Consider the following 27,087-nt stretch of genomic DNA (forward strand, 5'->3'; position numbering starts at 1 on the left):
AGAGGTGATAGTCACATGCAGCCTGGTCAGGACTGTAAGCCAGGTGTTTCAGTGTTGTCCATCCGAGTTTTGTGATCGCTTCCACAGTTTTTTGACTGACACGTGGCCGTGCATTGTCGTGCAACAGCAAAACATCCTGCTTTTGCCATTGTTGTAGAACATGACTCAGTCAAATTCGAAGTTTCTTCAGTGTCGTCACATATGCATCAGAATTTATGGTGGTTCAACATGGCACGATGTCCACAAGCAAGAGTCCTTTGGAATCAAAAAACACCGTAGCCATAACTTTTCCAGCAAAAGGTGTGGTTTGCATTTTTTTTTCCTTGGGTGACTTTGCACAATGTAACACCACTGATTGTCTCTTCGTCTCCGGTGAAAAATGATGGAGCCATGTTTTATCACCTGTAACAATGCTTCCAAGAAATTCATCTCCACCATTCTCGTACTGTTCCAAAAGCTGGCTGTATACCGTTTTTCTTGTTTCTTTGTGAGCCAGTGACAACATCCTAGGAACCCAGATGGCACAAACCTTTTTTAACGCCAACACTTTCAGTATTCTGCACACACTTCCCTCCCCTATCCCAACGTAGCGTGACAATTCGTTCACTGTGACGCGTCTGTCAGCAGTCACCAATTCGTTAACTCTCTGCACATTGTCTGGAGTGTGTGCAGTACGAGGCCTGCCGCTGTGAGGACAATCCTCAATATTGCCGTGCCCGCTTTCGTCACGTAACCTGCTCGCCCACCGACTAACTGTACTGCGATCGACAGCAGCATCTCCGTACACCTTTTTCGACCTCTTGTGGATGTTTCCCACTGTCTCGTTTCCACAGCACAGGAATTCTGTGACAGCGCGTTGCTTCTGACGAACGTCAAGTGCAGCAGCCATCTTGAAGACACGCTGTGACGGCGCCACTCACGGGAACGGGTGGAACTAAGTTTGAAAACAAGAGGAAAGGATGTATCTACGCACAGTAAAACTTTCACACATGCAAAATGAAAACAAAAATAGCGTGCATTTCTTTTGGAGTGACACTCGTACTTGTTGGAGTTTGCGTTGAGCAGGTAAAAGATGCAAAGTTCGTGTGGTGACTAGGCAAAAGGTGCCGAGTTTTTGTGTTGCGCAGGTAAAACATGCGAAGTTGGTGTGTTGAGGAGGTAGAAGTGGAGGAGTCGGTGTGAGCCGCTGGGTGACTGGTTTACCTGCTTGCGGCGGTCCCGGTTCATGGCGAGGGTGACGTGCTCGGCGTAGAAGTCTGGCAGCAGCTGCTCCGGCAGGGGGTTCCCCGCGCCCTGTAGTGCCGCCGTCGTCCGCAAGTCGCGCTGCACGTCCATCGCCTCCACCGGCTCGCGAAGCCGCGCTACGCTCTGCAGAAACAACAACGCCATCTCACACTACACAATACAATACGTACACCCTATGATGGTTTCGCCTCTAGGGCACATTCAAACGTCATTCCCCACGTAAATCCGCGACATATTGTTGCACAAAGTAACATGTTGAGTTGCGTAAGATTTAGCATTCTCAGCAAATAACAGTGCATAAAGGGACATGTAATGCAGTTGTACGTTTAATATTCCTAACTCCTCTATCAACTGAGAAAGTAAAGTAATTATGATTCTTTTAAATGGAACGAACTGTTTTTTTTTTTTTTTTTTTTTTTTTAAGAAAAAGACGAGTGCACTGACGTAATACTTGTTAGTGTTTGCGTTCAAACTTTTCGCAAAAATAGCAGAGAAAATTGCTAAAGCTGAGAGGCGAGGCAGCCGCAACCAGCTGTTGCAGCGTAAACACCACTCTCATGCCAGGCTGCATCGCTGTGTCAAATCTTTCGACTGTTTGCTTGTTTCCACAAAGTCTGATTACTTAAGCGTGTGAAAGTATATATGTTTCAAGTAATTTCCCTAAGCCCCTTCTGATACACTAGAATTAGCAAAAAAACGTGGTATCTCGCTGTTCCTATTAGGGGTTCTAGGGGTTGTAGAGTGGACTTAGTAGATAAAGTTTTTATAATCCATGTCTGGAAACGGAGCGTTCGGTTGTAAAGCAAGTTTGAAGTCCAGATCACCAGGAAGATAGAATTTACTAAAAGCCAAGAACAGTCAGGCTATGACATTTGTGTGTACCATGTACAAAACTTGTTAAACACCCTGTATACCTTGTCTATGATGGAAGTTGCCAGGTGGACAGAGCTTACTATGCTCACATCGTACCGAAGTGGTACAGTCCAGAGAACTTATAGAACGTCCTGTAGATCCTCATCTCAAGGGCAATCCAAAGAACTTGCTATACATCTCTGTCTCCAAAAAACTTACTAATCAACCTGTAGACCCAGCGCATTAGATAATAGAAAGTTATTAGATACCCTGGGAGAAAGAAATTACTTACCATGTTCACCAGTGCAGTATATTTAGTAGACTTGTCATATACCCCGTAGAGACTGTCTCAGATCAGTGTCGGAAGGTAGGCAGAACTTACTAAACACGTTTTACATCCGAACCCTTACAGAAGCGGTACAGTGTACAGAACTCATGAAACCCCTGTATATCACGATCTCAATGGCGACCTAAAGAACTGTAAAGTAGCCCATTAGTTGCTGGGAACGTACCAGGCACACTGTATATTCTCTGCAGGACAGAAGCCGGTTGGTGTACAGACATTACTATGCATCCCGCACATGAATACCATGATAGAAATGAATATGACATGCAGAAATCATCAGACACTCTCTGTATCATGTCTCGGATAAAAACTGGGAGGTACACAGAACTAATTAAACACACCGTTGAACCATTTCAGTATCTGTACAGGATTTAGTAAATACCCAGTAATACCGTATAGGTGCTGGAAATTGGGACGTCAATAGAACTTTCTAAACACACTATGAGGCCCACATGACTTGTGAACCAGCCTGTACCACCTGTTCCATATGGGGCAGCAACCATTTCAGTAAGTACGAAGAACTTATTAAACGTATATCACGCCTGTGCTGGAAGTTGGGAGGTGGACACAACTAAGTAAACATACTGTACATCAAAACTATGATACGTGCACTACTTGTGTACCACCCTGTACCACCTGTTCTACCTGTAGGTTAACACCAACCTATCCGAACTCCGGAGATGGGAACTTGCCCTTCAATATATCCTCTCTTCCCGTTATCCACCAGGCCTCAATCTCCGCTAAAACTATGATAGGTGCACTACTTGTACCACCTGTTCTACCTGTACGTTACAACCATTTCAGCATGTACAGAGAACTTGTCAAACACCTTGTACAGCCTGTCTGTGTTGGTTGTAGGCAGGTGGACAGAACTGAGTAAACACGCTGTACACGGTGATGTTTTTTCCATCGTCCACAAACTCTTGCGATTGATCGATGAGAGAATACAGAACAAAAAAGATCTAATGAATTTATGTTCGGAAGTGTGTGGTTTCCATGCAGGAGCTCATTTATTCAATGATGCTTTCTTACAGAGACTGCAGTCTAATACGCGCAGTACCAAGCAGTCACAGTTACAATACGTGTTGGAAATGGTTTCCGTGTGCCTCAACGCATATTCTGTCTCACACGCTCACATCTGCCAGGCTGCATCCGAACAGTGTCAAAAGGTAGCATGAATATGATGCTCCAGTGTCTACATATCTGGAATGGGCTCTGGGCACACAATACAGGGTTATCACAAATGATTGAAGCGATTTCACAGCTCTACAATAACTTTATTATTTGAGATATTTTCACAATGCTTTGCACACACATACAAAAACTCAAAAAGTTTTTTTAGGCATTCACAAATGTGATTCGGCAGACATCAAGCCGATAATCAAGTTCCTCGCACACTCGGAGCAGCATGTCCCCATCAATGAGTTCGAAAGCATCGTTGATGCGAGATCGCAGTTCTGGCACGTTTCTTGGTAGAGGAGGTTTAAACACTGAATCTTTCACATAACCCCACAGAAAGAAATCGCATGGGGTTAAGTCGGGAGAGCGTGGAGGCCATGACACGAATTGCTGATCATGATCTCCACCACGACCGATCCATCGGTTTTCCAATCTCCTGTTTAAGAAATGCCGAACATCACGATGGAAGTGCGGTGGAGCACCATCCTGTTGAAAGATGAAGTCGGCGCTGTCGGTCTCCAGTTGTGGCACGAGCCAATTTTCCAGCATGTCCAGATACACGTGTCCTGTAACGCTTTTTTCGCAGAAGAAAAAGGGGCCGTAAACTTTAAACCGTGAGATTGCACAAAACACGTTAACTTTTGGTGAATTGCGAATTTGCTGCACGAATGCGTGAGGATTCTCTACCGCCCAGATTCGCACATTGTGTCTGTTCACTTCACCATTAAGAAAAAAATGTTGCTTCATCACTGAAAACAAGTTTCGCACTGAACGCATCCTCTTCCACGAGCTGTTGCAACCGCGCCGAAAATTCAAAGCGTTTGACTTTGTCATCGGGTGTCAGGGCTTGTAGCAATTGTAACCGGTAAGGCTTCTGCTTTAGCCTTTTCCGTAAGATTTTCCAAACCGTCGGCTGTGGTACGTTTAGCTCCCTGCTTGCTTTATTCGTCGACTTCCGCGGGCTACGCGTGAAACTTGCCCGCACGCGTTCAACCGTCTCTTCGCTCACTGCAGGCCGACCCGCTGATTTCCCCTTACAGAGGCATCCAGAAGCTTTAAACTGCGCATACCATCGAATGGAGTTATCAGTTGGTGGATCTTTGTTGAACTTGGTCCTGAAATGTCGTTGCACTGTTATGACTGACTGATGTGAGTGCGTTTCAAGCACGACATACGCTTTCTCGGCTCCTGTCGCCATTTTGTCTCACTGCGCTCTCGAGCGCTCTGGCGGCAGATACCTGAAGTGCGGCTTCAGCCGAACAAAACTTTATGAGTTTTTGTACGTATCTGTAGTGTGTCGTGACCATATGTCAATGAATGGAGCTACAGTGCCAAAATACGGTCGCCAGTTATTCCAGCCCACAAATTCCGCCTGCGCCGATGATCATAATTCGCTACCACCACACCATGGAGGTTCTGCGTACTATCTCACACATGACTGTTATGAGAGTTGAAGATACCACTGCGAGTAAAGGTGGCCTCATTAGGGATGACAGAAATCCCAGAATCGTGGTTGCCTGGAGAAGAAACCACTGACAAAACTGCTCCCGTTGTGGAAAGTCTGTCGCTAGTAAGCCCTCCACACGCTGTAAGTGATAAGGGCGGCAACAACTGTCATGGAGAATGTCCCACACGGTCGTCTGGCTTACCCTGTACTGCCTGCTACTGACACGGCGGTCGCCTTCCACAGTGTTTATCACATTTTCCTCCAAGTCTGGTGTCCCAACATTTTGGGTACGTCCTTCACAATTTCCTGCTTCCTGAAACGACCCTGTCTCAGAGAAACAGCGAAACACTGTTGCAAACATTGGATGCTGCGCTTCTTGTCATTGGGGCAGTGTGCGATTTGCAGAGGGGTGGGGGGGTGGGGGGGATTTCCCCCCCTCTGCATCAGACCATCCCCTCCTCTGGCTTTAGTTTATGCATCCCTACCTGGGATGTTTATTTCCCACGCACTGGAGTAAAACTTTACATATAATTTAAATTTGTGGAGCCGAACACTGAAAGTTTTTAATACTATTAATATGTTTGCTTATGAATTTTGAAAAAGTGTTATGTAGAAGTTAAGCATTTCAAAACATTTAGAACTGAATCATCATTCTCATGTTGTCATTGTTGCTTTCGTCTAAGGTGCGCCATCCGTGTACTTGCGAGGGAAGTAGTGTGTCAGTCATACCGCAGCAGCCGTACCGCAGAGTTGGGTGATCTGGGGGCTGAAGTTCCCACCCCGGGCCCTGACACAGGGTGGTGACCGGCCCGGTACCTGTGCGAACATTCACCGTTAGGCCAGCTTTTGGCAACGGTATGGCGCGGAGTAACGCGCCTGGGACGAAGGCACACATTACTAAATAACGCACCATCGTCTGCTTCTAGTCCCTGGGATACTATTTGGTGGACCTTCTTTAAATACTCTTCTCTTCCACCATCGTTTTCTTTTCCTTTGGTTTTCATTCCCGTTGTTAGCTGCATGTGCAAGTACCAAGTAGGCCGCCGCTGCGATACTTTACCATCCTTTATACTGCAAGACCGACACACGTGTGGCACAAATTCTGCTGCTCTGGTATAAATTAACCTGCCGCACGCAAGATACGCCGCAAGATGTTGCCTGTTGCAGCATGCTACAAAACGACGCACGCCACATTTCCGTAGCATGCCACAATGTTGAAAGACGTCGCCCCAGCGTAAACGAGGCTTTAGAGCCAGGTCTGTATTGTATGGTGGATGCGATGTGTTGCGTACGAAACTAAAACCTGCCATCAGATCCAAACGTCGTGGAAAACTCTGAAGAGGTGTCATCCTGCAGCAAGATAACGCTGGCCCACATTCTGCCAAACGGACAGCCGACGCAATAAAGGAGTTGAGATTCGAGGTGCTGGATCATCCACCATACAGTCCAGACCTGGCTCCAAGTGATTTTCACATGTTTGGACCCTTAACGGAAGCACTACAGGGAAGACGACTTGAAAGTGATGAAGACGGCATTGCTGCGGTGCAAAATTGGTTACAGATGCAACCGAAAAACGTATTTTCTGATGAAATAAAAAAAACTCGTAAAACGTCGGGAAAACTGCACTGAAGTCCAGGGAGGTTACGTAGAAAAGTAACGCATGCATCAGTTTTCTATCATCAGAATAAGTGCAGCTTTTTACAGATGTGCCTTTACTTTTTTAATTCCCGTCGTATACCTGTACGTAGATGATTTCGTAACTAAGCTTTACCTATAATGTACTTTTAAAGATATAACAAGGGATGGCTTTTCTGATAGTGCATACGCGTGAATAGTGAGTTTCGGCATTAACATCTATTTATAAATAACTGTTTAACCATGGGTAACGCCGCAGTCCAAGCTAGTAACATATGTAATTGAAACTTCCTGGCAGATTAAAACTGTGTGCACTACCGAGACTCGAACTCGGGACCTTAGCCTTTCGCGGGCAAGTGCTCTACCAACTGAACCGAAGCACGACTCACGCGCGGTACTCACAGCTTTACTTCTGCCAGTACCTCGTCTCCTACCTTCCAAACTTTACAGAAGCTCTCCTGCGAAGGTCCGGAGTTCGAGTCTCGGTCGGGCACACAATTTTAATCTGCCAGGAAGTTTCATACCAGCGCACACTCCGCTGCAGAGTGAAAATCTCATTCTGGAAACATATGTAATTATACTAACCCCCTAAGACATCCCCCCCACTGATAAAAGCACAAATCGCACACTGCATTGGGGATAGGTCTGCTGATACAACGCCGCTGCCCGCCGCCTGTTGCCGTTTGCCTTTCCTGTGAGCAGCACCATGTCGGCAAGCTCTCGATTCGCATACGGAACCATTGTGTACAACACCGTATCACATCCACTACAAAGGTGAGTCAGCAAGAGAAGTGAATCGGACACAACATTAGCAATGAGTATGGCAGGAGGAACCATGCATACTGAAACTGTGGCTGCATGGCACAGCGCGTATTGGACCGCAGTGTCTGCAACAATGTATGACTGACAACAATGTAAGACTGACAACAATGTAAGACTGACAACAATGTATGACTGACAACAATGTATGACTGACAACAATGTATGACTGACAATGACTGACAACAATGTATGACTGACAACAATGTATGACTGACAACAATGTATGACCGGCTAGCCGCGCAGTCTAACACGCTGCTTCCCGAGCGGGAAGGCGTGCCGGTCTCCGGCACGAATCAGCCCGGCGGAAAAGTGTCGAGTTGCGGTGTGCCGGACAGCCTGTGGATGGTTTTTAGGCGGTTTTCCATTTCCCTCAGGGAATGCTGGCCGGTTCCCCTTATTCCGGCTCAGCTACACTGTGTCGGCGATTGCTGCGCAAACACTGTCTCCATGTATGCGTCCACCATAATTACTCTACCACGCAAACATTTGGGGCTACACTCGTCTGGTATGAGACGTTCCCGGCGGGGTCCACTGGGGGCTGAACCGCACAGTAACCCTGGGTTCGGTGTGGGGCGGCGGTGGGGTGGGTCGACTGCTGTGGGGTTATGAACCACTGAGGACTACGGCGGGACGAAGCCATTGTTTCTAGGCCGCCAGTTTAATATACAATGCAAATGGTCTGTAGCATGGAAACCATGCATCTTCGGACGTAAGTTCATTAGACCTTTTTTGTTCCCTGTCCTCTCATCGATCAATCTCCATAATTTGTACAAGGTGGAAAAAATCACCCTGTATATCCGAACTACGAGGTAAACTGGACTTGTGAACCATCCTGTACGATATGTTCCATTTGCACGGACTGCCTGTGCTGGACTCCAGGAAGTGAGCTGAGCACCCTGTGCTTGCTGTCCAGTAGCTCTAGACCAGGGGTCTCCAAAGTACGGCCCGCGGGCCGAAACCGACCTGCCTTAGCTGGCCGGACATCCCTGGTATCCGGCCCGCCAAATATTTGAGGTGGTGCCTATACTGCCAACAATTGAGTTTCGAGGCCTATCGCGGCCAATACACCGCGACATTGGCTCTGCTACTCGCTACAAGACTACATAACTAAACTTATTGTTACGCCGCTTGAAACAACAATGTGTTGACATACTCTACCTCTGTTACGTCTTGCAGTAATAGTTAGGGTGACCAGACGTCCGGATTAATCCGGACATGTCCTCCTTTTTAGCTCTTTGTCCGGGGTCCGGGCGGATCTTTACAGTGTCCGGCTTCTTCGCAAAGTTGAGCGTAATACAGTTAAATTTACAATTCGTCCCGTTCTATTGATCTTTTCTTAAATACTTTAGCTATTGGCACAGCCTTCGTGATAAACTCGCACGAAGACGGTGTTAGTAGGTGGCACCAGGATCGCCGATGTTATCGTTGATCGACCTATAAGCGAATGCAAATATTGGTTATTTAAAATTTTCGTTTCGTATCTTCGCTTTGTATTGGCTTGGCTTCCTGTAGTGCACGTATAATTTGTGAGTGTAATTTTTAACCGAGTGAGTTACGTAAAATATTCGGCTATGCCTAAACGAAAGTGTACATTTTCTGATGTCCTTTCCTGCAAATATCCAACTTTCAAGAAAGGGAGAAATGCATTTGAAGCGGAATGTGGGATATGTGGAGCTGGAACTACGTCTCAGTGGCTAATAAAGGTAAGAAATGACACATTAACTGTCGTAGTTTTATTTCATTGTTTCATAGTCCTTCAATTTATTTGTATTCGGAAGGTTAAAGTGCAGTTTACATGTCGTCAGCTGCTACTTGAATTGTAGACGTTGGTAGCGGTGCGTCGAATGAAGGGAGGTGAATGGTCTTACGTTTTTCGCTTTGTAAACAATTCCGTGTTGCTGAAATAACAGAACAATTGACGCCACACTGTCGCCACGATCAATGGTTTTTTTATATATTTTTTATTTTTTTTTTATTGTTCAGTTAACCACCACCTGACCATCAGTAACAATCAACTACTAGTTTTACCGGTAATTCCCGGCAGTCACGTGACTTGTCCAAAGATGACGGGTGGCATCCTCGTCTGCATTTGGCCCGTTTGATGCGTCCTCTTTTTTCTTCCTTTGTCCTCCTTCTTGAAGCTGTTTGTCCTCCTTTTTAAACAATAGCATCTGGTCACCCTAGTAATAGTGTTGCTAACAATGATTTTGAGATTTCGTTAACTTTGCAGGGCGCTTTCGTGAAGAATGTGCAGTGACATAGTCGGTGAAATTCGCCAGAATAAAATACGCCAGAATTTCGGTCAGGTACGCCCACCAATCAAAATTATGTAATTAAATAAAAATCGTAGTTCGTTTCAGTGCTAGCTATTCCCACAACCTTAGATTTTTTCGATTTCGTCTTTCCTTTTGCCTCACATTACGGTGTTCGTGGAGTGCTAGGGTGCTTTAATCCCACTAGGCAGATCTTGGCCCTTATGACTTCCTGGAGGAGTCAGTGTGGCCCGCGGACTAAAAAGTTTGAAGACCCCTGCTCTAGACGACTTTTGAACCGCCCTGTAGCAGCTGTCGGCCGTGCCGGCGGCAGGTGGTGGTGACTTACCTGGAGCAGCCGGGGCGCCAGCTGGTCCAGCAGGGCGAGGTGCCTGGAGGCGAGCCCGGCGGCGGCCTCCAGCCGGTCCTGGTCCAGCGCACGCAGGCAGCGGCCGCCCCTGCTCACCGCCGCCTCCCACTCCAGGCGCGACCGCTCGGCGCGCACGCAGCACCCCCAGTACTCCACGTCGGCGCGCTTCACGCACTCCTCGGCCTTGCGGCGCTTCTGCTGCAGCTGCCGGCACACAACGCGCCAATACATCGTTATCTACAGGGAATTTCCTCAAAAATGTAACAGGACATAGAGAATGCTCCAATAAACAATGTGAGGTAGGGAAGCTAGGGTCGGACAAGCCAGCTTAACGAGATATGGATGTAAACTTTTCTACCGCTCTGTCTAGAGTTACTGTTTTCCAGCCTGTTTACAACTAACATGCCTACAAGTCTGCATGCACTGTGCTCTTTACTTACATGTACACTCTTTATTTCCTGCAAGGAAACAAGGAAGACGAACCCGATTACCAGGAAGTCGTGATGCAGGTGTTGTTTACTTTACTTGTCCAGAAGGAGGGGCATGAAAGGGAAGCAGTGGTTGGGAACGGAGTGAGACAGGGTTGTAGCCTCTCCCCGATGTTATTCAATCTGTATAATGAGCAAGCACTAAAGGAAACAAAAGAAAAATTCAGAGTAGGAATTAAAATCCATTGAGAAGAAACAAGAACTTTGAGGTTCAAAAATGGTTCAAATGGCTCTGAGCACTACATTCAAATGGTTCAAATGGCTCTGAGCACTATGGGACTTAACTGCTGAGGTCATCAGTCCCCTAGAACTTAGAACTAATTAAACCTAACTAACCTAAGGACAACACACACATCCATGCCCGAGGCAGGATTCGAACCTGCGACTGTAGTGGTCACGCGGCTCCACACCGTAGCGACTACAACCGCACGGCCACTGCGGCCGGCCTGAGCACTATGTGACTTAACTTCTAAGGTCATCAGTCGCCTAGAACGTAGAACTACTTCAACCTAACTAACCTAAGGACATCACACACATCCATGCCCGAGGTAGGATTCGAACCTGCGACCGTAGCGGTCACGCGGCTCCAGACCGTAGCGACTAGATCCGCACGGCCTCACCGGCCGACTGAGGTTCGTCGATGACATTGTAATTCTGTCAGAGACAGCAAAGGACCTGGAAGAGCAGTGATTTTATTCCTAGTACCTCCTCAAGCTGGACTCTCCGAGCCCAGGTTCCCTACCTCAAGTTGTTCACTGGAACATTCTCTTTCTTTCTTTCTTTTGCTGGTGCCATGTCCCGCGGTTTCGCAGGGTCGGCACGGTTAGGAACGGATTTGGCGAGGTTAGTTATAAGGGGCGGCCGCATGCCCTTCCTGCCCCCCCCCCCCCCCCCCCCCCGGTATGGAATCAGTGTACCCCAGCTGTCTGCATCTAGTGTAAATCGTGAAATGTGCGAACGTGTTCAGATGTCTGCGAGTCGTGTAACTGAGGCGGAACGTGGGTACCAGTTGGTATTCACCTAGCGGGATGTGGAAAACCGCCGAAAAACCACATCCAGGCTGGCCGACGTCGTTAATCTGCCGGGCGGATTCGATCCGGTGCTGGCACGCCTACCTGATTCCAGGAAGCAGCGCATTAGCGCTCTCGGCTAACCTGGCAGGTTTTCACTGGAGCATCCTCTATGTCCTGTTAAATACAGTATTTGCACGCTCTTACGGAAACACCCTGTATATAGGACACACCTATATTTAAAAAGAAATCATATCGATATGTGTTGTTTTTGCTGTTGTTGTTGCTGTGGAATTGAGTCTGTAGACTGGTTTCATACAACTCTCCACTCTAGTGTATCCTGTGCAAGCCTCTTTATCTCTACATAACTAGTGGACCCTACTCAATCTGAACCTCCTTACTGTATTGGTACCTTCGTCTTCCTCTAATCCTTCTTTTATTCAATCTTGCAATAAATTCCTTTCCTCTCCAATATGATTCAGTACCTCTTCATCAGTTATCCAATCCATTCATCTACTTCTCAAAGTTGTTCTGCAGCATCAGACTTCAAAAGTTCCTATTCTGTTCTTGTCTGAACACCAGAAAAATACTTTCACAAAAGATATCCTAACACTTAAAATTACATTCGATGTTAACAAATTCTCTTTTTAAAGAAACATTTTCCCTGTTATAGCCAGTCACCGCTTCATATCCCCTCTACTTTCATCAGTTATTTTGCTGCCCAAATAGCAAAATTCATCTACTAGTTTTAATGTTTCGTTTTCTAATGTAATTAACTCACCAATCAACTGTTTAATTCATCTCCATTCCCTTACCCTAGTTTTGCTTTTGTTGATGTTCATCTTATAATCTCTTTTCAGGACACTATCCATTTTGTTGACTTGCTCTTCAAAGTCCTTTGCTGGCTCCTAAAGAATTAAAATGCTACCGGTATTTCTCAAAGTTTGTATTTCTGCACCCTGACATAGAATTTCTTCTTCATATTTTTATTTGATTTCCTTTACTGCTTCCTTGGTATTTATACATCGGAAATAGACATCCGATATTTCACTGATACTGACCCATTTCCGCCATACTTGGGACTTCAAAACTATATTTTCTATATACTTGAAAAATACTACAATCACCACGCCATTGGCAAGAGATTCGAGATTAGTTGCCCATCGGGACCTCTCGGAGTGGGCTGCTAATGGGGAGGTAGCCAAGACGAAAAGACTGAATGACCAAAAACCAGCATCTATTTGTATCAAGAAATATTCAAGCCTTAGTTGACGGCCTGAGCTTTCAGTTTCTTCCTTAAGAATATCTCGCTGGAGCCTTCCATTCTCCGCTACTAATATTCTGACTGTGTTACTGGTTTCATATCTACAGTTTCGACAATTGTTTCAGACCTGGAAATGTTCTAACAAACCCCAAACCAACCAGAGCAGAAGCAAATCATCACTTCTGTGAGACAGAGCATGAAATGTCATACGTGTGAATGTGTTAAAGAAGCTCCAAAATCTGAAAAGGGAAATGCAAAGGCTCAGTACAGACACAGTAGGGGTCTGCGAAGTCAAATGGAAAGAAGACAGGAATCTGACGTCAGCAGAAAATGGAATGCTGCAACCGGGATTTGTCATGAATAGAAAGATGGTCCAATAGTTCAGTAATAGTGTTGTACTGATCAAAAGCCAACGGTTGTAGTATCACAAGCAGAATGAAGACATAGAGAAAATATACGAGGACATTAAACAAAGGGACATTAACCAAAAGGAGGTGAAACTTTTAACAATCATGGGTGACTAGAAGGCTGTAGTAGGAGAAGGAATAGAAGGCAGAGTTACAGGAGAATACGTACTCGATGCCAGAAATGTGAGAGGAGAAAGAAAGACTGTTCTGCAATAAATTTCATCTAGTAAGAGTGTATACACTGTCCAAAACTCACAAACGAAGGCGGCTGCAAAGGGCCTGGAGATACGGGAAGATTCCAGCTGGATTACGTCATGGTCAGGCAGAAATTCTGAAATCGGGTACGGGACTGCAAGGCGTACCCAGGAAGACTCAGACCTCAGTTTAGCAATAATGAGGAGATTACACTGAAGGCCTCTATGAGTGGGACGATTTGTCTGATGTGATAGAAGAAGAAAAGGGTTAAATGGCTCTGAGCACTATGGGACAACATCTGAGGTTATCAGTCCCCTAGAACTTAGAACTACTTAAACCTAACTAACCTAAGGACATCACACACATCCATGCCCGAGGCAGGAATCGAACCTGCGACCGTATCGGTCGCGCGGTGCCAGACTGAAGCGCCTAGAACCACTCGGCCACACGGCCGGCGAAGAAACAGGAATCGAATTAGAACAGATAGGGGATCCATTATTAGAATCGAAATTTAAAAGAGCTTTGAAGGACTTAAGATCAAATAAGGCAAAAGCAATAGATAACATTCCATCAGAATTTCTAAAATCATTGGGGGGAAGTGGCAACAAAACGGCTGTTCACGTTGGTGTGTAGAGAATATATGAGTCTGGCGACATACCATCTGACTTTCGGAAAAATATCACCCACAAAATTCCCAAGACTGCAAAAGCTGACAAGTGCGAGAATTATTGCACAGTCAGCTTAACAGCTCATGTGTCCAAGTTGCTGACAAGTGTAATATACAGAAAAATGGAAAAGAAAACTGAGGATGTGTTAGATGACAATCAGTTTGGCTCTAGGAAAGGTAAAGCCATCAGAGAGACAATTCTGACATTGCGGTTGGTAACAGAAGCAAGACAGAAGACAAAGCAAGATACGTTTATAGCATTCGTCGATCTGGAAAAAAGGTTCGACAATGTAAATTGGTACAAGATGTACGAAATTCTGAGGAAAATTGGGAGAAACGGGTGATAAACAATATGTACATTATCGGCTCTAGGTACATACAAAACTACACTACTGGCCATTAAAATTGCTACACCACGAAGAAACGCAGATGGTAAACGGGTATTCATTGGACAAATATATTATACTAGAACTGACATGTGATTACATTTTCGCGCAATTTGGGTGCATAGATCCTGAGAAATAACGGCCTTGATACGCCTGGGTATGAGTCAAACAGAGCTCGTATGGCGTGTAAAGGTACAGCTGCCGATGCAGCTTCGACACGATACCACAGTTCATCAAGAGTACTGACTGGCATATTGTGACGAGCCAGTTGCTCGGCCACCATTGACCAGACGTTTTCAATTGGTGAGAGATCTGGAGAATGTGCTGGCCAGGGCAGCAGTCGAACATTTTCTGTATCCAGAAAGGCCCGTACATGACCTGGAACATGCGGTCGTGCATTATCCTGCTGAAATGTAGGATTTCACGAGGATCGAATGAAGGGTAGAGCCACGGGTCGTAACACATCTGAAATGTAACGTCCACTGTCCAAAGTGCCGTCAATGTGAACACGAGGTGACCGAGACGTGTAACCGATGGCACCCCATACCATCACGCCGGGTGATACACCAGTATGGCGATGACGAATACACGCTTCCAATGTGCGTTCACCGCGATGTCGCCAACACGGATGCGACCATCATGATGCTGTAAACAGAACCCGGATTCATCCGAAAAAATGACGTTTTGCCATTCGTGCACCCAGGTTCGGCGTTGAGTATCTCATCGCAGGCGCTCCTGCCTGTGACGCAGCGTCAAGGGTAACCGCAGCCACGGTCTCCGAGCTGATAGTCCATGCTGCTGCAAACGTCGTCGAACTGTTCGTGCAGATGGTTGTTGTCTTGCAAACGTCCCAATCTGCTGTCTCAGGGATCGAGACGTGGCTGCACGATCCGTTACAGCCGTGCGGATAAGATGCCTGTCATCTCGACTGCTAGTGATACGAGGCCGTTGGGATCCAGCACGGCGTTCCGTATTACCCTCCTGAACCCACCGATTCCATATTCTGCTAACAGTCACTGGATCTCGACCAACGCAAGCAGCAACGTCGCGATACGATAAACCGCAATCGCGATAGGCTACAACCCGACCATTATCAAAGTCGGAAACGTGATGGTACGCATTTCTCCTCCTTACACGATGCATCGCAACAACGTTTCACCACGCGACGCCGGTCAACTGCTGTTTGTGTAGGAGAAATCGGTTGGAAGCGTTCCTCATGCCAGCACGTTGTAGGTGTCGCCACCGGCGCCAACCTTGTATGAATGCTCTGAAAAGCTAATCATTTGCATATCGCAGCATCTTCTTCCTGTCGGTTAAATTTCGCCTCTGTAGCACGTCATCTTCGTGGTGTAGCAATTTTAATGGCCAGTAGTGTCTCTTTACGTACTGATTTATTATTGGATATTCCGTACACCAACAAGCTAGCTGCCTGCTCAAGCTCCTTAGAACAAGAATTGGAAGGAAAACGATGGACGTTCAAGCTTGATGATAACCACTTTGCAAACAATGGTGACTGCATATAAGTGGCACAATAAAAGATGTTCGCTTTCGTCACATATTGGATTTGTCCGGAACACTCCAGGCCGACTTCCTTGTTTTTTTATTATTTTTTTTTTTTATTTCTGCAAACGCCAGCGAACTAGAAGTTGGGTGAAAATTTCGAGGTGTAGTTCCTGTTAGTAGCGCCAAGCGTCGATTACGTCAGCATTTCCCCTCAAACGTCTCCGCTCACCGCAATGACGAATCTTGTCATTTAGATTTTTGTTTATCATTTTCAACAACTTTTTTTAAAAATGCCGATGTGAAGAAATAGTACACTAGTTGCGTTACAAATTGTTTTTTAACGCAGCTAGTGTGCTGTTTCTTCACATCGGAAGTCTTGTTATGCGAGAGAAACAGACACCCCCGCCCCCCCCCCCCCCCACTCCTCCCTCCTCCTCGTCCTCCTCCGCATTGCGCGGACTAATACTTTTGTGCCACATATACTTGTTTCGCAGTCAGAGGGAAAGACTGGCAGTGATGCAGTGATGAAAGCTCAAAAAGTAGTAAAACCGTTTCACGCAGTGAAAGTAAAATTCCGTTCTACATCAAGTTCAAAAGAGCAACTGCAAATATTTACCGAAAATTGTGAAAAAATATGATAAAAATATCGCCACTCGGTATTGCAATTTTAATGTCAATACATCGGGTGAAAGTATCTTAGAAAAATATCGATATATCGACATATCGATATTTTCCAACAGCCACACTGCTAACCTACCGCTCCTGTTTCTTATGCAACGCGCCGAACAGAGTCGTTCGGCGGGTAGCGGTCACAAGGCGCCCTGCTTTGCGAAACTATACGAGCGCGGTCAGGTGGGCAGTGTTTTGCTTCTCACGGTGGGCTCAAGGGCGTTTGGGCAAGGCCGCCATTCCGTAACAGCTGCGGCAGCGCTGCGTGCCTTCGCCTGTACCATATCAATTACTTTCTCCAGTACCGGAGAGCTACGCACGTTTGTTCTCCAATGCGATTTACTATTCTGTGAATGGCCGTTGGCACGGCTAAACGATTGACTGAGGACAGTTGGCAGTTTCTTTAATTCAATAAAAGCACTCGATTTTGTGGACCACTGAATACTTTTGCTTTAAGTTGGAGCATTATGAGACCCGGGAAAGTAGTTTTCTTCATAACTGGGAAGTGTGGGGGCAGGAAGTTAAACTCCAGTGTGAACAGAGAGGAAGGAGATTTCAATCTGAAAAAAAATGATTCAAATGGATCTGAGCAGTAAGGAACTTAACATCTGCGGTCATCAGTCCCCCAGAAATTATAACTATTTAGACCTAAGTAACCTATCACACACACCCATGCCCGAGGCAGGATTCAAACCTGCGACCGTAGCGGTCTCGCAGTTCCAGACTGAAGCGCCTAGAACCCCACGGCCACACCGGCCGGCTTTCAATCTGACTGAGACCATGTAAAGTGTGGGGTGCCAGATGGTTCTGCCGTGGTTTCGTTGCTTTTCGTGATACATTTCAATGATCTGCAGTTATACATGACAGGTAATTCAAAAACATCTGTCTTTGCGTATGACACAGGTGCTATAGTGAGAGATGTGGAACGTAGTATAAATGATGTATTGTGTATTGAACTGGGGACCTAGAAACGACAGAGAGGCTTCGTCCCGCCGTAGCCCTCATTGGTTCACAACCCCACAGCAGTCCACCCACCCCACTGCCGCCCCACACCGAACCCAGGGTTCGGCTCCCAGTGGAACCTCCCGGGAACGTCTCATACCAGACGAGTGTAGCCCCAAATGAGCGCGTGGTAGAATAATCATGGTGTACGCGTATATGGGGACACTGTTTGCGCAGCAATCGCCGACATAGTGAAACTGAGGCGGAATAAGGGAAATCAGCCCGCATTCGGCGAGGCAGATGGAAAACCTCCTTAAAAACCATCTTCAGGCTGGCCAGCACACGAGACCTCGACACTAATCCGCCGGGCGAATTCGTGTCGGAGACCGGCACGCCTTCCAGCTCGGGAAGCAGCGCTTTAGACCGCGCGGCTAGCCGGGCGGGCAGCTAATAGGGTAGTGAGTATGGCTGCTGGTGAAATATTGGATTACCGACATTTTTCAAAAAATATCGATATGTTGCTCACGTATATCGATGTCGCAAACTCGAGCGCCAACATTTTTATTTTATATAATTTTTTTCGCATTTTTTCGGTAAATATTTGACACTGTTCATTTGAAATTGTAGTAGCACATTATTTTACTTCCACTGTGTGCAGGAGTCTCACTTCTTTTTGAGCTTTCGTCACGTCCTTCTCTTTGAGTGCGTGAGGCAAGTACAGGTGCCACAAACAAACAATCCGATTGCATAGGACGGGGGGTGCGGGCTGTATGAAAGGCATAACAAGATTTCCGATGTGAGGAAACAGCACACCGGTTGCGTTAAAGAACAATTTCTAACGCAGCCAATGTGCTATTTTTTCACGTCGGCATTCTTCAAAAAGAGCTACTGAAAATGATGAGCAAAAATTTAAATTACAAGAGGGGTCTTTGTGGAGGACGGAGATGTGTGAGGGGGGAACGCTGACGTAATCGGCGCTCGGCGCTACCAACAGAAACTGCAACGCTTCATTTCATCACGCAATTTTTTATACTGCAATTGCTAGGTCGCTGGCATTGGCGTAAATGAAAAAACAGGAAAGTCGACATGAAGTGTTCCGGACAAATCGGATATGTGACGATACCAAACGACGGAACCATCGGACACCGTTTACTTTGTCACTTACATGCAGTTACCATTGCTAACAAAGTAGTTATCTGCCGGCCGTGGTGACCGAGCGGTTCCAGGCGCTGCAGTCCGGAACCGCGCGACCGCTACGGCAGGTTCGAATCCTGCCTCGGGCATGGATGTGTGTGATGTCCTTATGTTAGTTAGGTTTGAGTAGTTCTGAGTTCTAGGCGACTGATGACCTCAGATGTTAAGTCCCATAGTGCTCGAGTCATTTTTTTGAAAGTAGTTATCGCCAAGCGTGAACGTGCATCGTTTTCTTTTCAATTCTCTCTCTAAGGGGGATAAACAGGGTGCTAGATTGTTGATGCACAGAATATCTAATAGTAAATCAATGCTTAATTATACAGCTCTAAAACTGGCATTATACTTACAATGTGCAGCCGATATTTTTATGGGCCAGTGTGTCCTTATCTTCCTGTTCGATATACCGATTAGTTACCCGGTATATCCATGGCAGATAATGATACTTCTTTTTGAATATCGATATACTGGATTTCTGATATTTTTAAAAATATCAACAGTCGTAGTAGTCAGTAACATTAACAAGAGGCTTACAGAAAAAAAATTAACGTTTGAGTGTAATAAAACGCAATGCATACCGTTTCTGACACGGACGTTTTATAAAAACGAATTACAGTGGCGAGGAAAACGTAAAGACCAAAGCATCTCTCGCATGATGTGTCACTGACAAGTAACATAGCTCTATGACACTTGAGCTATAATTAGGAAGAACGGCTACAGTACAGTACAGAAAGGTAACTGAAAGAAATACGCAATGAGACGAACAGAAATGACGTTTTTCTTCAAACACACTGATTGCACTTGAGTGAGCGAGATTTACAATGACCCCCTAGACATTATAAAAGACGTAATACGGTTCTTAATAGACAGTGTGACAATAAAGTAATAACAGAACCCAGTATGTTGTCGTCGTCGGCGAGTGTTCATCAGAGACAAGGGTACCGCCAAGAGTGCCCCAGGCAAGTGTGACAGGACCGCTGTTCTTCTGTACGTACATATGTGATTTGGCAGTCAGGATGGGTAAATATCTGTCGCCGTTTGCTGATGATGCCGTGGTATACTGTAACGTTCCGAAGTTGAGTGACTGTAGGTAGATACGAGACAGACGAAATTTCCAGTTCGTCTGATGGATGGCAGCTAGCCCTAAATGTGGAAAAATGTAAGTTAATGCGGATGAGTAGAAAGACCAAACGTGTGATGTTCTGATACAGTATTACTACCGTACTGCTTGACACAGTCAAATCGTTTATATATCTGGGTGTAACGCTGCAAAGCGATATGAGGTGGAACAAGCAAGTGAGAACTATGGTGGGGAAGGCGAGTGGTCCACTTCGGTTTATTGGAAGAATTTTTAGGAAACAGTGGTTCACCTGCAAAATAGACCGCATATAGAACGCTGCTCGAGTCTTTGTGATCCGTGACAGGTAGGACTGAAGGAAGACATTGAAGGAATTCAGAGGCGGAGCCGGCCGCTGTGGCCGAGCGGCCCTATGCGCTTCAGTCCGGAACCACGCGACTGCTACGGCCGCAGGTTCGAATCCTGCCTCGGGCATGGATGTGTATGATGTCCTTAGGTTAGTTAGGTTTACATAGTTCTAAGTCTAGGGGACTGATGACCTCAGATATTAGGTCCCATACTGCTCAAAGCCATCTGAACCATTTTCAGAGGCGGGTTGCTAACTTCGTTACCGGTATGTTCGAAATACACGCAAGTGCTACGGAGAATCTGAACTGACTTCAGTGGCAGACGCTCCAAGAGAGGAATTGTGGATCACGTTATGGTTGTCTCTTCAAGTTCAGGGAATGTACATTCCTAGAAGAGTCAGTCAATACACTGCTCCCTCCTACGCATATGTCACGAAAAGACTATCAAGATAAAACAGGAGATATTCGAGCCCACACGCAGGCTTACTAACAACCGTTCTTGCCGCGAACGTAACGGGACAGGAACAGGAAAAGGGGGAAGTGACGCCGGAACACAAACTACCCTCCGCCACACACCGTTAGCTGGTTTACGTAGAGTAAAGGTATGAGGAGTGGATGTAGAGTAGGGGAAGCGAGTGTGAGTTGGTAATGAAATGGAGAAAGTGGAGGAGGGACCAGAGGTGAAATGTTGGGGAGGGAGGGAGGGAGAGAGATATATGAAGGGTCATTTTATGTATTCAGTATGTTGTCGCTTCCGTTTTATCAAAAATCTGTTTTCGTTATGTTATCGTTGGAGACTATATGAAATGGCACCAGGAGCTAGGCATCTACATGCTCACTCCAAATCTACTTGATCTGAAAATGTTCTCATCACCTGTGATTCGTCATATCTGTATTATGACGTATTAATTATGGTAGACGAGGTACTGGCGGAATTAAAGCTGTGGGACGGGTCGCGAGTCGTGCTTGGGAAGCTCAGTCGGTAGAGCACTTTCCCGCAAAAGGCAAAGGTCCAGAGTTCGAGTCTCGGTCCGGCACACAGTTTTAATCTGCCAGAAAATTTCGTGCTGTGTATTTATTTAATATCTAAGAGAAATGAAGGACTAGTGTGGCTATTGAAAATCTAAATGGAGAGTATATATCTCAATTACCATAGTATTCCTTAATTTTTTTACATATTAATAAATCGACATTAGCATCAATAATACGTCACAATACACATTTGTCGAACCACAGACGAAGGGAACATTTTCATATCAAGTTAAAACGAAAACTATCGGCTAGGTTGGCAACATTACGTACACAAAAACACACGATGACAGGTTAGGCCAGGAAAATGCAAACAAGCATAAGTAGTGCTATATTGTGTCGTATTTCACTCCTGGAAAGTGTGTACTGATGCAAGGCAATGTGAGATTGTTGGCAGGGTGTACATGCGGACAAAGAAAAAAATAACCTGAAATTTTGCCAGATTTCTCTGTTAAAAATACACTTTTTCCTGGGTAAAAATACTTTTCCTGTGTTAAAAAAAAATCACTCGTTTTGCGAAGATCTTTGATGTGCAACAACATGTGCGCTGCATATTTTCGTGTTACGAAATTATATATTTGAATTCCACCAAACCCAGGACGTTAGTTTCCGAAGCATTGAAATCGAGATTGCTATGCGCTTTTGTAAGCCAATCATAGCTCATGTTATGTGATTTCACCAGCCGATAATAGCAAATATTCAGAGCCTAAGACATGTGATGTAGTAAAGCAATGGTAACACCACTGTTCAGTAATGCGAACACACAAACAGGAAAAGTTAATGGCTTACATTAATGTACATGGTGTAGTTACAAGAAAAGCTAAGCTTTCAGATATGATATTGGTCTTTTTTGCGTGTGTTACATTTTAATATACATCACAAAAATGTTTTAGTAAAATTTTAAATGACTAAGTGGCTGCCCCTCAAAGTGTTATGCTTTAAATGGGAATCAAACGCTCTGTGATTCAAGAAATTCAAAGCGCATTGGCACACATAACATAATTCATCCTGCATAAAATGAAATTCACCTCGAAAGTAACGGTGTTCAACCTCCATTCCCAATATTTTCGCCCGACCTGTTAGCATTCGTTTCAGCAGTTGTCAGAGAGCGCCGGCCAGAGTGGCCGAGAGTTTCTAGGCGCTACAGTCTGAAACCGCGCGACCGCTACGGTCGCAGGTTCGAATCCTGCCTCGGGCATGGATGTGTGTGATGTCCTTAGGTTAGTTAGGTTTAAGTAGTTTTAAGTTCTAGGGGACTGATGACCTCAGAAGTTAAGTCCCATAGTCCTCAGAGCCATTTTAACCATTTTTGTCAGAGAGCGCCCGAAAACGGCGTTACTGCGCGTGCGCAGCTATGACGATGTAAGTACGAAGCCCACATCTTCGTTCATATAAAGCATTATGAGATCTTACATTACGTCGTAAACGAAACAGGAGGTCATAGGACAGTCCAAGAGCATCGAAATTTCGTAAACCACACTAAAATGCATAAATCGGCTGAAAGTGCATATTCGTATGTCCAGATTCACAAAGAAGTAGGCCCCAACCTGATATTAAGCTTTTCAGTGTAGTTTTCGGCCTCCAAAGTTTCTTGAGTACCAGTACCGTATTATCTCAAGTTTGATTCTTTATTATGGCATAATGAATTTAAAGGAGATGGGATCTGGATAAACTGACAGAACCAGAGGTTGTAGAGAGTTTCAGAGATAACATTAGGGAACGATTGACAGGAATGGGGGAAAGAAATACAGTAGAAAAAGAATGGGTAGCTATGAGGGATGAAATAGTGAAGGCAGCAGAGGATCAAGTAGGTAAAAATACGAGGGCTAGTAGAAATCCTTGGGTAACAGAAGACATATTGAATTTGATTGATGAAAGGAGAAAATATAAAAATGCAGTAGATGATGCAGGCAAAAACGAATACAAACGTCTCAAAAATGAGATCGGCAGGAAGTGCAAAATGGCTAAGCAGGGATGGCTAGAGGACAAATGTAAGGATGTAGGGGTAAGATAGATACTACCTACAGGAAAATTAAAGAGACTTTTGGAGAAAAGAGAACCACTCGTATGAAAATCAAGAGCTCAGATGGAAACCCAGTTCTAAGCAAAGAAGGGAAAGCAGAAAGGTGGAAGGAGTATATAGAGGGTCTATACAAGGGCGATGTTCATGATGACAATATTATGGAAATGCAAGAGGATGTAGATGAAGATGAAATGGGAGATATGATACTGCGTGAAGAGTTTGACAGAGCACTGAAAGACCTGAGTCAAAACAAGGCCCCGCGAGTAGACAACATTCCATTGGAACTACTGACGGCCTTGGGAGAGCCAGTCCTGACAAAACTCTACCATATGGTGAGCAAGATGTACGAGACAGGTAAAATACCCTCAGACTTCAAGAAGAATATAATAATTCCAATCCCAAAGAAAGCAGGTGTTGACAGATGTGAAAATTACCGAAGTATCAGTTTAATAAGTCACAGCTTCAAAATACTTACGCGAATTCTTTACAGACGAATGGAAAAACTGGTAGAAGCCGACCTCGGTGAAGATCAGTTTGGATTCCGTAGAAATGTGGGAACACATGAGGCAATACTGACCTTACGACTTATCTTAGAAGAAAGATTAAGGAAAGGCAATCCTATGTTTCTAGCATTTGTAGACTTGGAGAAAGCTTTTGACAATGTTGACTGGAATACTCTCTTTCAAATTCTCAAGGTGGCAGGGATAAAATACAGGGAGCGAAAGGCTATTTACAATTTGTACAGAAACCAGACGGCAGTTATAAGAGTCGAGGGGCATGAAAGGGAAGCAGTGGTTGGGAAGGGAGTGAGACAGGATTGTAGCCTCTCCCCAATGTTATAAATCTGTATATTGAGCAAACAGTAAAGAAAACAAAAGAAAAATTCGGAGTAGGTATTAAAATCCATGGAGAAGAAATAAAAACTTTGACTCAGGGACAACCCCCACTTAGTAGTGGTACAGGCAGATAAGGGCAACGCCACTGTAGTCTTGGACACAACTGATTACAACAAACGAATGGAAGATATTCCCGCAGAACCTATCTACAAGAAACTTCAGGGAGATCCGACGGCCAAGGTAATCAAAACGACGCAGTCACAGCTCAAGCACTCTAGAATCAACTTCGACAAGGCCAGAAGATTCATCCCGCAAGTGACACAGGCACCAAGGATATATGGTGTACCGAAGGTACACAAAACCGACTACCCCTTAAGGCCCATAGTAAACAGTACAAATTCGCCGACCTACTACCTAGCGAAAGAACTGGCACCTAGGCCCCGACACCTAGTGCATCAAACCGAGTCCTACGTTAAGGATTCCACTCACTTCGTGCCTCTCCTAAAGGAAATGCGTGTTACGGACCAAGATCTGATGGTTAGTTTCGACGTCAAATCCCTATTCACGAATGTCCCAGTGTCAGATCCTGTGAACATCCTAGAAGAACGCGTGGCACCTGATATATGTGAGCTTGTGCGCCACTGTCTGACGACCACCTATTTCAAGTGGAGAGGTCAATTTTATGAACAAACTGACGGTGTAGCTATGGGCTCACCCCTATCGCCTATCGCAGCAGAAATTTTCATGGAGGCATTTGAGGAAACAGCCCTCCAGTCCGCACCATTACGTCCAAATTGTTGGCTTCGCTATGTCGATGATACATTCGTCATCTGGCCCCACGGAGAAGAGGAGTTACAGAACTTCCACAAGCACCTTAACCAACAGCATAGGAAAATTCAGTTTACAATGGAAACAGAGCAGAATGGGGTGCTGCCTTTTCTCGACGTGGAAGTTTATCGAAAACCTGATGGTAAACTTGGCCACAAAGTGTGCAGGAAACCAACCAATACGGACAGGTACCTTCACGCCTCCTCCCACCATCACCCCACGCAGAAGAAGTCCGCCCTGCACACGCTAACGAAGAGAGCGTACAGGATAAGCGACGAAGAACATCTGAAGACAGAACTTGAACGCCTCAGGTCCATCTTCGGAACTAATGGCTATGGGAAGCAGATGATAGACAGCACCATGTCGACAAGGGAGAAGACTAATAGGGAAGAGGAGAAGGAGGCACAGAGCACTGCTGTGTTACCATATGTACAAGGGGTCACCGAACGTATTGGCAAAATTCTACGAAAAGCCGACATCAAACCAATTGTCCGAAGCAGAAACAAAATATCAGACATGCTCGGTTCTACCAAGGATGCAGTTGACAAACTACACACAGCTGGCGTGTATGAAATTGGTTGTGCGTGTGGATTAGTCTACATAGGTGAGACGGGACGTCCGATTAGCACAAGACTCTCGGAACATGAAAGATATATCCGTCTGAAACAACACACTAAGTCAGCAGTGGCGGAACACCGAGACGAGTGCGGGAAACCGATATTTTTTCAAGAAGCCCGCGTCCTGGCGAAACAGCCTCTCACTTTCAAAAGAAAGATTCGAGAGGCGATAGAAATAGCCAAAAGACCCGCCAACATGAATAGAGAGGACGGGTACAAGCTTCCGAGGTCTTGGCTGCCTGCAATAGCAGGGCTACGGAGCGGCGGCAGAGCCGTGGCGGCCCATGCAGACACGCGGAGAGCCGCAGTAGTGGTCGCGAGCACACAAAGCAATGGCACGCCGCAGCCGGCTTCTGGACAGCATGGAAACAGTGTGACGTCACAGCCATCACCTGTTCGCTATTCGTCCGTCTCCTCCAATGGGGTGGATTAATATAAAGACCAACAGAAAACAGCTATTTCAGCCAATGACAGATAATAAAGGAAACACCAATAAAGCATACCTTTCACCCCTCCTCCTCCTCCTTTTACAGCCAATCAAGTAACGACACGGTTTTCTCGTGCAGCTATTTAAGGAACCAAGTGTGTTCATTTAGCAGTTAACGTAAGGCCCTGGTGAAGGCTAGCTGCAACGCTGGCCGAAACGTTGGCGCATTTTAAATTATGACGATGCGGTCTGATACCCTGAAGAATTTTATTGAAGAAAAAACTTTGAGGTTCGCCGATGACATTGTAATTCTGTCAGAGACAGCAAAGGACTTGGAAGAGCAGTTGAACGGAATGGACAGTATCTTGAAAGGAGGATATAAGATGAACATCAACAAAAGCAAAACGAGGATAATGGAATGTAGTCGAATTAAGTCGGGTGATGCTGAGGGTATTAGATTACGAAAGGAGACGCTTAAATTAGTAAATGAGTTTTGCTATTTGGGGAGCAAAATAGCTGAAGATGGTGAAGTAGAGAGGATATAAAATGTAGACTGGCAATGGCAAGGAAAGCGTTTCTGAAGAAGAGAAATTTGTTAACATCGAGTATAGATTTAAGTGTCAGGAAGTCGTTTCTGAAAGTGTTAGTATGGAGTGTCGCCATGTATGGAAGTGAAAAATGGACGATAAATAGTTTGGACAAGAAGAGAATAGAAGCTTTCGAAATGTGGTGCTACAGAAGAATGCCGAAGATTAGATGGGTAGATCACGTAACTAATGAGGAAATATTGAACAGGATTGGGGAGAAGAGGAGTTTGTGGCACAACTTGACAAGAAGAAGGGATCGGTTGGTAGGACATGTTCTGACGCATCAAGGGATCACCAATTTAGTATTGGAGGGCAGCGTGGAGGGTAAAAATCGTAGAGGGAGACCAAGAGATGAATACACCAAGCAGATTCAGAAGGTACTGGGAGATGAAGAAAGCTCGCACGGGATAGAGTAGCATGGAGAGCTGCATCAAACCAGTCTCAG

At 45.5% G+C, this 27,087-nt stretch overlaps 1 protein-coding gene across 1 annotated transcript in view; it reads right to left on the bottom strand.

Moving 5' to 3' along the window:
- The window catches only part of LOC126426680 (nostrin), a 151,141-nt gene that overhangs the window by 37,592 nt on the left and 86,462 nt on the right, over window positions 1-27,087 (bottom strand). The window contains exons 7-8 of the mRNA XM_050088571.1: window positions 10,128-10,352; window positions 1,204-1,368 (exon numbers count right to left, since the gene is read on the bottom strand). Coding sequence (XP_049944528.1) covers window positions 1,204-1,368; window positions 10,128-10,352 — 390 coding nt within the window. The remainder of the gene's footprint in view (window positions 1-1,203; window positions 1,369-10,127; window positions 10,353-27,087) is intronic.

This window comes from Schistocerca serialis, chromosome 11 (genome assembly GCF_023864345.2).
Source record: "Schistocerca serialis cubense isolate TAMUIC-IGC-003099 chromosome 11, iqSchSeri2.2, whole genome shotgun sequence".
NCBI lineage: Eukaryota > Metazoa > Arthropoda > Insecta > Orthoptera > Acrididae > Schistocerca > Schistocerca serialis.